This window comes from Alternaria hordeiaustralica (genome assembly GCF_023758085.1).
Source record: "Alternaria hordeiaustralica strain BMP 2776 chromosome Unknown scaffold_2, whole genome shotgun sequence".
Taxonomy (NCBI): domain Eukaryota; kingdom Fungi; phylum Ascomycota; class Dothideomycetes; order Pleosporales; family Pleosporaceae; genus Alternaria; species Alternaria hordeiaustralica.
In genome coordinates, this window is record NW_026056774.1 from 699,135 (window position 1) to 710,200 (window position 11,066).

General features: G+C 50.8%; 4 protein-coding genes across 4 annotated transcripts; 1 reads left to right on the forward strand and 3 right to left on the reverse strand.

The window, feature by feature from the left end:
* Positions 1–919: 919 nt before the first annotated feature.
* On the forward strand, positions 920–1,828 carry J4E84_001688 (uncharacterized protein; the record flags this gene model as incomplete). Its single annotated transcript, XM_049384319.1, has 1 exon — positions 920–1,828. One exon carries the CDS (start codon positions 920–922, stop codon positions 1,826–1,828), a length of 909 nt encoding a protein of 302 aa, XP_049247675.1.
* A 1,760-nt stretch (positions 1,829–3,588) lies between these two features.
* On the reverse strand, positions 3,589–3,963 carry J4E84_001689 (uncharacterized protein; the record flags this gene model as incomplete). Its single annotated transcript, XM_049384320.1, has 2 exons — positions 3,589–3,611; positions 3,744–3,963. The coding sequence occupies 2 exons, from the start codon at positions 3,961–3,963 to the stop codon at positions 3,589–3,591; spliced, it is 243 nt and encodes an 80-aa protein (XP_049247676.1).
* A 282-nt stretch (positions 3,964–4,245) lies between these two features.
* Positions 4,246–5,471, reverse strand: J4E84_001690 (uncharacterized protein; the record flags this gene model as incomplete). The annotated part of the gene is made up of 3 exons (XM_049384321.1): positions 4,246–4,932; positions 4,984–5,221; positions 5,284–5,471. The coding sequence occupies 3 exons, from the start codon at positions 5,469–5,471 to the stop codon at positions 4,246–4,248; spliced, it is 1,113 nt and encodes a 370-aa protein (XP_049247677.1).
* Positions 5,472–5,967: 496 nt separating this feature from the next.
* J4E84_001691 (uncharacterized protein) lies at positions 5,968–7,064 on the reverse strand (the record flags this gene model as incomplete). Its single annotated transcript, XM_049384322.1, has 2 exons — positions 5,968–6,832; positions 6,892–7,064. 2 exons carry the CDS (start codon positions 7,062–7,064, stop codon positions 5,968–5,970), a joined length of 1,038 nt encoding a protein of 345 aa, XP_049247678.1.
* Positions 7,065–11,066: the final 4,002 nt, after the last annotated feature.

Sequence of the window (11,066 nt, forward strand, 5' to 3'; positions counted from 1 at the left end):
CTTTTCTCGGTACTCTGAGGCCATCTTCATCCATCACGAGGGTCTTTGGAGCTTGGTAATACCCGGGGTTCATGCGCTGTGCTTTCTCACTCTTCCTCTTCATCGTTCGCCACGGAGTTTGTGCTTTTGGTCTATACCATTTTCCTTCCTGTGTCTGACATGTTCCATAGCAATCTGTTGCGTCGTTTCTGTTCATATGCATCTCGAGACGTAAGAGAACGTGGGTAGACGGAAGAGATTGCACTCATAGTATACCTGGGTTGCTCGAAATAAGTTGGCCACCGATGTCGAAACGTGGGGTATTGGCATGCCAGCGGGATTGTATTTAATTTGCTAATGACGATGCGTTAGATTCGCTTCACACTAATCTCATCTCAAAATCTCTACCGCCTGCCACATTCATCATCAACTATTGACTTTCACAACGCACGAACGATCATCGATGTCGTAGCATCACTCGTCCACAGCCCGTCACTATCGAGCACCTGAATTCACTATACGCGATGTTCGTATCGCACTGTGCACATACCATGGCGCCTCCCTCCGTCTATACAACTTGCCTCCCATAAACATCCATACGATTCTAACGTACCACACACAGGAACAACAACCCACAGTAACTACACTGCTCTACTACTCCAACAACGTCAAAGACTCAGTTTCGAACACATCGAAACAAAGACTAAAGTAGACACCTTCCACCAACCCAACCCAACAATCACGGCCGCTCAACGCTATGTCGTTCTACGGTTTTGCTCATGGCGCCGACCGCCATGACACAGGCTGCACTCTTCAGCAGTCACCTCAACCACGCAACATCTCCCGTCACATTCGCAATCACAGCGAAGGCTCCCAATACCGACCCACGCACCATGCCAGAGTTCGCTCTCGTTATGGAGCTGCAACGGAATTAACGCAAATGATCGATGACCATGCGGCAACATGGCAATCCCTTATCGCACCTGCTCAGGACAATCGGCCAGCTAGTCAGGGCACTATGATCGTCGATTGGGATGGTAATATGAAACCGATCGTTCACTACCGAAGGAAGTCACAGGAGGAGCAGGACCTTGCGGCACTGAATAGGTCATCAGCACAGCCTCTGCCTTTGTCAATCCGACGCGGTGTCCAGAACATGGATCCAATCATGATGGCGCACGAGCAGAAGCCACTGCCATCGCTACCCACCGAGAGACAAACACGTCTTCACTCTCACATTCGGACATCCGAGGAAAGTGATCGCACGTCGTCGGAATCACTGTCTTCTCATAATTCTTCGCGCCACGACTCTGTCATTTCCGATGACCAGCCTTCACCCCGCCGCCGCCTCGACCTGCATGTCCGGACATCTCAGAAAGTCCCTACGACCCCAGCCCCCTCATCGTCAAAAACACCCATCTACGAACAACACAAGTGTATCAATATGGTAAATGGGATACTAACCTACTATCCCTCTCGCGTCTCACAAATCAGCGGTGTGCCTCGCCCGGGCTACGTCAAAGGCTATGACAATGACACCAAGATCCGATACGAGACCGATGGCCAGTCATTCTACGCGCACCGCAGTGCTGAACAATTATTCTCACCCATATCCGACCACTTTGACATTAATGAGGATCAGTGTAGTCAAGAAGGCGAGCCGCACGTTGAAGATCAAGGAATCACTGCTCTACCGGCTAAACAAGTAAAGAGGAGGAGTAGTGTTACTAAGCTGGTGGAGAAGGTACTCTCCAAACTTGACGGGCTGGGCCTGACGAAGAAGCTCAAGGATGAACGGAAGAGTAATAAGAAGAAGCAAAGTTGGCGGGAGCATGGATATCATGATTGACAATTAAAAAATGGATTTGAAAACGTACTTTTAGGATCTACTCTGCTCAAAGTGATGTTTGATTAGCTAACAGGAAGACAGGATACTGTTGAGTGAGTATGCGTGGGAGTGACTGGAAATGACTCATTGTGGCTTGAGGTGGCTGCGCCGAGGATAGCTTGGCACGTAACTTGGTGGTCGCCAGTACTCCCCGGAGCAGTCAGTGTGAACTGATTTACTTATTTAAGACTTGAATGCCTGGGTACATCGATTGGCTAGAGCAAAGCCGATCACATTCCCGCCTTCATACGAGAGGTACTTTCCTACCTTCTCAGCCAAGAGCCACCTACCTCTTCTCCACGCAACCCTAACAACAAACAACTACACAGACAATCTCAGAGATGACATCGGAATCGCGGACAGCGTTTCTTTGCAACACATGTTCTCTTTCTTTCACAAGCAGTGCGCTACAGCGTGCACACATGCATCAACCCTGGCAGTAACATCATCCCGAGCATGTAGACGCGGAAGTGGTTGGACTGACGTTTTGTGACAGTATCCACAATCTCAAAAGGCGCATCTCTGAACTGCCTGCTTTATCCGAGCAAGACTTTAGAATGCTGGAAGGCAAGAGCGAGGAGGTCACGCATCGACAGAGAAAGAACGACGATGCTCTGATACGGAAACCTCGAACAACTGTTGTGCACAATATCAGCGGACGCGGTACCGACTCCGAACCACCGACATCAGATACACAAGACGACTATTCGGAGACTTCGTCCTCAACAAGATGTCTCTTCTGCCCCTCTGCCTCTCCCACCCCAACTACAAATCTAGACCACATGTCAACACAGCACAGCCTCTTCGTACCCGCGCCTTCGCAACTCTACTCTTTGGAGTCTTTTCTCTCGTATCTGGCCGTTGTGGTTTACAAATACCACGAGTGCCTCTACTGTGGACAAGAGAAGGGAAGCGTAGATGCTGTGCAGACGCATATGCGGGACAAAGGGCACTGTATGATTGAGATGGCTGAGCTGATGGATTTCTGGGATGCGGAAGTGAAGGAGGGAGGTAGCGAGGATGGAAAATACAAGATGACCGCCGAGACGCATCTACCATCTGGATTAGCCACTACCCCCCGGCGTAGCAATAGCGCAGATGAGACGTCATCAGAAGCTGCCAACCCCAGTTTCGCACGTGCGCATCGCCGCGGTGCAAGACACCGAAATACGAAACCCGCCATTACTGCCGCCGAATCTTCAACCTCCCAACAACCTTCTGTCACACATTCACAGCCCGGTCATCTATCTTCATGTCACACCAGCAACGATCCCCACCGCAACCTCACTACCATCCCGCGTGAGGCAAGAGGTTTGACCGGCGTGTCCGACCAACAACTCCGCACTCTTCAGATGGTGGATAGGAAAATGAAGAGCAGAGAGGAGAGCGCAAAGGCCAAAGGAAGGTATGCGTCTCAACAGCAGCCGGTCAAGACTGTTTATTATAAGACCGAGAATCCTGTGTATCAGGCTGGGTGATCGGATGGGGGTGGATGTATGGAATATGATGATTTTTCACGCAGTGGGTTGAGGACTACGAACTTGCTGGCAACTGCGTAGTGAGGCGTTGAGTTGGTCTAGGAGGTATTCGCTGAGGATACGGAGGGTGGATGTTAAGGTCGAAAATGTATGTAGACTGCAAGAGCTATAATGAAGAGCAATCTTAGAAGATGAAAATGTGTTGAAGGATGCCAGGCTTACTTGTGTACTGAGCCATTTCGTCTACTGTATGCCTGACCCGGAAACTATTCACCAAGTGTACAGAGCAAGATATATGTCCTCACAAGCCTATGTAGGCGGCAAACACCCTCATAATGAGCCACCGAAGCACCCAAAGTACCCTGAAGGGAGCAACGCATACCCGGATATCTACATACCAGACTCAGCCCTCTTCACCCACAAGTCCAGATCAGCGCTATCAAGAATGCAAATGCCTTCATCGATGTCCATCTCATCTTCATCGCCATCCACGTACAATTCCTCGATGTCGTCCTCATACGACTTGTCAGGCTCGTCCAAGCTCATGACGTTGAAGTCGCTCAGATCGCCAGTTTCGATTAGCGTCGCTTGCGAGCCGATGTTGCGGGCTACGTGCATGTCGACGACTCAACTCTAAAGCGGAGCACTTATCTTACTGTGCTCTTAGATGCGCGAGGGCTTTGAGTAGAATGCCCCCAGCGCCAATTCAAGAGGTAACGACGATGACAACATATAAGTGATGCGTTGATGACATCTACCTTTCGATAAACCCGAGAAGTACTCGTGGAAGGTATTGAGGGTAGGCAATGGTCTCATAAACCTATGTAGATGGAAAAGCTTCTACCCAACAGTTCCGCCAAACACTTAAAGTGGCTTGAGGAGTGCCAGGCATACCTATCTCTACACGTTTTTCCAGTCATACCACGATGTCAAGTCCACACTCGCCATAGCCTTAGCACCACCTCCCTCCTTTACCATTTCATCCAAGCCCTTCTCAAACCCCTCACCTGGCTCCTCCACTCCAGATACCTTGAGTTCTTCGCCGCCCTCAACAGCTTCTTTGTATTCTTCACCCTTAGCACCATCACCCTCACCCAACACCCTCACACCAGGCATCCCCTCAATCAGTCCCTCTAGCAACGCATTCCCAGCACAGACCTTCTTAATCCTACTGTCGTCATACTCGAACAACGGCGGCAGTACACGTTTATACACAAACGGCACATCGCCCTGCGGTACCGACGGCGTAGTCTTCTTCTTTCCCCTCTTTCTCTTCTTAGTCAACACCTTCTGCGCCATCTCATTCATCTGATCTTGACCGCCCTTGAAGCAGAAGTCGAACAAGGCGCGTGTCGGGGGAGGTACTTGGGCCCAATCTGGACATGCATTGCGTGCTTCGGCGAGGTACGTAGTCAGCTTCGCCCGGACATATTCATTGCGTGCGTCGCCACTGAGGACGATGAAATCATCGGGGTTGTCTTTAAGCATTTGGACGAAGGCGAGCTGGTGCTTTGTGGGATTTGCGGGGTCGAAATGGGCGCCGAGACTGGGATGCTGGACATATTCCATGCAGGCTAGTGTGTAAGCCTGTAGAACGGCGTTAGTGAAGTGATAGCCTAAGGTCTCGAGAAGACATACCGCCATCATGGGTGTGTCAGTCTTGTTGAGCAGTGACACCAGATTGACCAATAGCCGAACACGCGTTTGCTTGAGGTAGCGGGAGAAGCACATATGACGATTGACGTTGGAAGTGAAGTAGGCGAGTATGGTTTGAACTGGCCATTCTGACATGGGGGTGAACGATTGCATCGCCCGCGCGATGGCGCCGCGGTGCTTGAGCTGACCGGCGAATGTCGCGCCTTCTGCGACATCAGCACTATGTAGTCGTTAGTATGAGCAAGTTATTGACTGGAATTGGGAATAAGAGACAAGACTTACACTTCATAGGGAAAGTACTGTTGCTGCGGAGAAGGAGATAGAATGGCTTTAAGCGGCAACGTCTGCTGGGCGCGGAGGCCGTTAGGTACTCTGTCGGTCTTGCGGCGGAGAAGCTCTTCAAGCGCCGTCATATCTTCAGGTGTCAAGTTTTGCGACATCTTCTCGGTATCTTCGGTGTTGTCGTCCATGTTGGTGGCGGAGTGTAAGCGGACAGTGTCGATCGCAGTGAAGAGAACGCGGAGAGCGCACTTTACGCGACTGACTAAGACCTTAGGGGAGTAAATGACGCGATGAAGCAAACATTGGGCGGAGTCACGGGATGAAACTGGACAGAGTCCATCGGGAAAGCGGAGAACCCGGGCTACGCGGTCGTAAAATGCGACAACACGCCTCAATATTGGATGGGCAGCACTATGGAATGAATGTGAGATCAAGTTGAGAATCATCGAAGTAGAAATGCTGTACACGCAACTCTCCCAGCATATGTGCTTCGTTCGTGACTATGGCGGTTGAAATTGACTCTTAGCAAGCTATATAGCGGACGAAATTCCCACCCATTACCGTGAAGATCTACCAACAACCTAAGCATCTAGACCTACTGTCGCCGAGTATGTATCGACGCCAATTCTATCTCCAATAGTCTGTTCCTTGTCCGAACAGTGTTGTAGAGAACCAAAATGCTGCTCAATCGAAGTTCAGTGTGACGACGTCGCCGAGGCGGGAAAGATCGACCTCCGGCATAGTCAAGACATGCAAGACAGGTCGAGCTGGGCCCTCTACCGGTGTGACATCCATTCCGATGTCATTGGAAACCTTCAAGCCATCGAGCCCGTCAGCGATGTCGTCTACAACCAAGATATCGACAGTCTCGTAGGTACGGATACCCTGCATAGCCTTCAAGAGGCCCGTCAAGATGCGATAGTCGGCGGTGAAGGGTTGGTACTTGGTAACATCGAGCTCGATGACACTGGTAGGGCTGACGCCAGGAATGTTATCCGGCTTGTCATTCTTAACGATGTGTTCAGCTTCGAAGAACTCGATGAGAGCCGGTCCAATCTCAGCCAGCTTCTGGTGTCGGACGTTGTGGGGATCGAAATTGGCTTCAATGGACTTCCACGACTCGACTAGCTGGCGCATATCCTTCAAGATAGCCTTGTTACGGTTCTGCGTACAGATATCGAAGTCTTTGGGGCTCTGCAGCAGCTCGTGGATGAAACGCTCGCGATAGTGTGTTGGCTTGAAGCCGCGATCTTGAATGCGCTTGTTTCCGTTCTCTTCCGCGCAGGCGAGCATGTAGACCTTCTGGACGTTGGTGGCCCTGTTCTCGTATTTGGCGTACGCGGCGAGGTAAAGGCGAGCGCGGGTCTGTCGAAAGTAGCTTGAGAAGCTGATGTTGTCGTTGCTGTTGCTGCAGAAGTAGGCCAAGGCGGTCTCGAAGCCCCATTGGCCCATCGGGACGCGGTTCTTGATGTTGTACTTCACTTCTCCGCGACGGAAAAGCACGCCTGCTAAGGTGGCGCCCATGTTGACTTGCATGGCAAGCGGATGACTAGCAGGAATTGTCAGCGCTCTCCACGACCACATCTCGGGGAATGCGATAATGCTTACTCTTGATAGGGATACATGTTGTTGACGCCATTCGCAGCGAGGATCTGGTCGAGCGTGATATTAGGATAGAGAGCCGGTGAGACCTTGATGAGTTTGCGGCGAAGTACCTCACGCAGGAGCTGGTACTCAGAAGGCTCGCCGACACGTCTGACAAGGGCTGCAGGGTTAGACATCTCCAGGAATAGATGTTGTAGGAAGCTAGCAGGGTGTGTTGGGGGGAAAGGTGTCGCGGAGGATATTTGTTTCCAGAAGATACAGGCTAGCGGGAACACTAAGGTAGAGAGATAGTAGGAAGGTGAGTGAGCGGGTAGTCGGCAGGTGAGAGGGTGGGTAACATAGTGAAGGGAACACGGTAGCTGCCTATTTGCGATGCCTTCACTTCGCTTAGCTGGGCAAAAAAGAAAGGGCAAAAAAGAAGATACACCGGTGTCTTGTTCCCAGATCCATATCTAGGGTGTATGTATTGGTTTTAAGAACTCCGAAGAGTATTAAGGTAAGGTGGGGTTTAATGCCCAGGTCCTGACTTGAGAGAGAAACACGTATTTCTGCTCCCAGGTCACCACTCAGCCCAAAGAATGCAACTCGGTGTTGCAAACTAAGGGCTGAGTGGTTGGACCTGGGCTCGAACGTGGATAGTCAGCGAGGTTTTTCATTTTGGGGGGGACACTTAACTAATGGTGTGTACCAACCTACGACACGAGGCAGGCTTTACGGAATAATTGTATTACTCTCAAACTATAGCAATTATATACCCAAGGTAAGTACAGATTCCTATATCCAGATCCAAATTCGATATCGCTGTGTTGAGAAATGTGCGTGGCAAACAGGCGCGACTCCGCTCTCACTCACTGCAAACGACCCCACAATAGCGGTATCAGCGCGGCTGCCTGGTGTGAAGCGGGAAGCGCACGACCTGACTTGAACAACTCTGTCCTGCAAGGTGTGCGATGTTTCTCTATCGTTCGTCGCCACGTGACGCGCGACCGAGGCGTCGCTCCCGTGCTCTTAAAAGCAGTCGTGGGGCTCTCCTCACACCTCGTCAAATGAAGATTGCCTCAGTGGCAGCCGAGCGGACACCGTAGGCGACAAGTGCCATGTATGGGTCAGGTGAGGTTTGACGGAAAGGAATTGGACGTTGAAATTTGCATACGACGAGGCTAATGGATGTGCGAATCCTGATGGGAGATTGAGAAAGCAGACCACTCATTTCGCAATGATTTGATGAAGATATAAAAGGCTGAGATGATGTATGATGTAAAGAAATGATGATAGTAGATGCGGAGACCTCTCAAAGTGACTTGGTTGGTGAGGCAGCGCGTATCATCACGCGCATTTACACAATAGCAAGACACTAGGGAGACGTGACAACAGTGATAGAGACAAACTCTAGCATATCTAGGAGGCATGAAATAGATTCGCAAGATATTTGTGGGTGAGAGACACGAACAAGATAGAGATGTGCGATAGATGGAGTGGACGAGGAGGATGCGGTGAGGTTTGAAGCTCTGACGTTGTGAAGAGACGCGTCAAACTTCGCGCACCACACCATTTCGGGAACGGCAGCCGACATCCTCCACGTGCACCTTCCACGAACACTTCAATCAACTTTACCCTTACTATTGTCATCACTATGGGAGCTACGTCTCGATATAATTTGATTCAGTGGGCTCTTCTGACTTCTCGACTTACTTCAGCTCCTTTGCAACCTTCCAATACAACCAGTCATCTGCTCCCTCTTCTAAAGCACACGCGTTAAGATAGTCCTGCCGAATCCCATATTCCCGCCGACTAGTCTGGCAGGAGTAGCTAATGTATAGATCTGGGTCAATGATTCTGTTCTTATTGCCTGCAATGTACTGATGGCCGAAAACTGCGGAATGATCGGCTTGAACGGCCAACCCGGCAGAGGCCACCTGAAGTTGCCACGCATGTGCTATTGAAGCTTACTCCGAGAGATTGCAGGATCTTAATCACAGCGTCAGCCAACATATCGTGGCGGTTGGCATGAATCCAACATTGTCTGAAGCTCGTAAGTGCTGAGCTGGGCCATGAGACTTCGAGAAGGCCTGTGGGGGTCATGATGACGCATGTAGTCTAGCGTCTTGGCGCCCCTGTCGGCGCATCTGGACGAGTGCTCCCAGCCTCCGTCTCCTCGACATCTCCCGACCGTCATCATAATAGCTAGCGCGCTCGCGCTATGGCGTCTGACTTCTAGTGTTGTCGCAGCCACGACTATCTCATGACGCTCCCGTCTCGGACAATCGCTCTCTACCAGGCAATCGCATTTGTGTCAGGGACAGCGCATACGCCGTCTCGCCCAAGCGGGAAGAGGAAGAGTCGAATTTGAACCATAACCTCACCCATAGACCAACTATGCCGTCTCTTTCGACCCCATGGCGCGACTCAACCCACCGCAGAGATTTACCATCAGATCTTTGCGTGTGGCCAGGTCCCTTGAATAGCGATACGTACATACTTATGCATACTAGGCCATGTTCTACCCCGATGTGCGCTTTCTGCGAAGCTCGAGAACTATTCGCGATTTACATAATATTGCTGAACTACCAGACAGGCTTCTACGATTTGTAGCGACAGTGCACGGCAGACATCATGGCCAAATGGAAAATGTGGAAAGACTTGCGACGGCCAATAAGACTCAGTATTAATGGGTACAGACCAGCCACCAAAATCTCACCCCCAGTATTCATCGCCACCAACACCGCCAACGCGTTCCACGATACCTCGTGTCATCTTTCGGTCGTAGGGAAATCCGCGTAGATCACAGTTGGCATCAGCAATGTCAATCGTTAGTCATACTCGTTTGTTCCAAGGATGTCTTTCCCACGATAGTCACGTATACGCCGCGCCTAAGCCAAGATCAATACTACCTGCCCTCTCAAAGCATGGACTATCGTCAGTTGGTGTCAACAGTTCTGACATGCAGGGTCTTTGTTGCTATCGTCGCATTCGGGCAATGGACGGCGCGGGATTATTCTGGGCATCGAACCGCTGTAGCACACTCGTGGCTGCTTGGCCAACTTGTGACGGGATGCCTTGTATCCTACTACGAAGTATAAGAGCAGCAATCCGCTGGAGATAGGCTTGTACAACACCATTCACTCTACAGCCCAGATAAAGAAAGTACCCCAACAACCCCTTCAAACATGCATTTCTCCACCTCGGCTCTTCTCTCAGGCATCGCTCTGGCTGCCACAGCTGCCGCGTACGACAGCGTCACCTTCACAACATGGAACTGCACTGAGTGCACCCCGGTGCCGGGCACGTTCTGTTCTGTCAACACCCGCTCCAACCTTCCACCGGACCTTTGCATCACCATGTGGAATGGAAGTACCACCATCAAGACTTACGACGCAACAATCCCGTCTTGCCAAGGTACTGAAGCCATATACTTCCCCGTCCACCCATCTTCGAGCTAACGTATTGTGCAGTCAATCTCTACCCCGAGTTCAACTGCGGAGGAACGCCGGAGGTGCACAAGGACAACGGCGGGATTTGCGAAAGCAAGATTCCATCGAACAGCTTCAAGATCACATGTTAAGCCGCCTGGTGCATCTAGAGTATTGATATCTGTAAAGTATCTACAGTACATACTTTTGTGTCAGCATCTTGCGATGTTTCTTCCCTCCTCTTCTCTTACCGCCGCTCGCTGTTCGTTCAACACATGACAGGAGGGGTGTTTATATATCTACAATACAGGGCGTCTCCAAATTCTTTGCGCGCATGGAGTTCGACGAGAACATCTCTACTCATATTTTCGGACCATTTCTCACGCAATTAACTTCTGAATCTTTTGCGACGTGATCATGGAAGGCTGCCACGAGGGTAAACAGATTGATGCTCTGATCGTAGCGAGAAATGACAGCCATGATCTAGCCACCTCACGTGCACAAAAGACTTCTACTTGCTAACAAAAGAGTGGTGAGACCAACACACGGGCAGGCCTAGTCGCCTCGAGCCGACACTTGCTAAGAGAGAGATGTAAGACTGAAGTGGCAAGCCGGAACTCGTGTATGCTTACTGTAAATACGCCCGCTTACCAACAGCTAGCCGTGTGTACCTCGTGGTCAGTCCTTAATCGTACTAAAGCCCAACAAAGCCTCTCTTCGTGCTGTCACCGCCGTAACACGGCCTAACAGAGCGTGCCTGCGTACGCG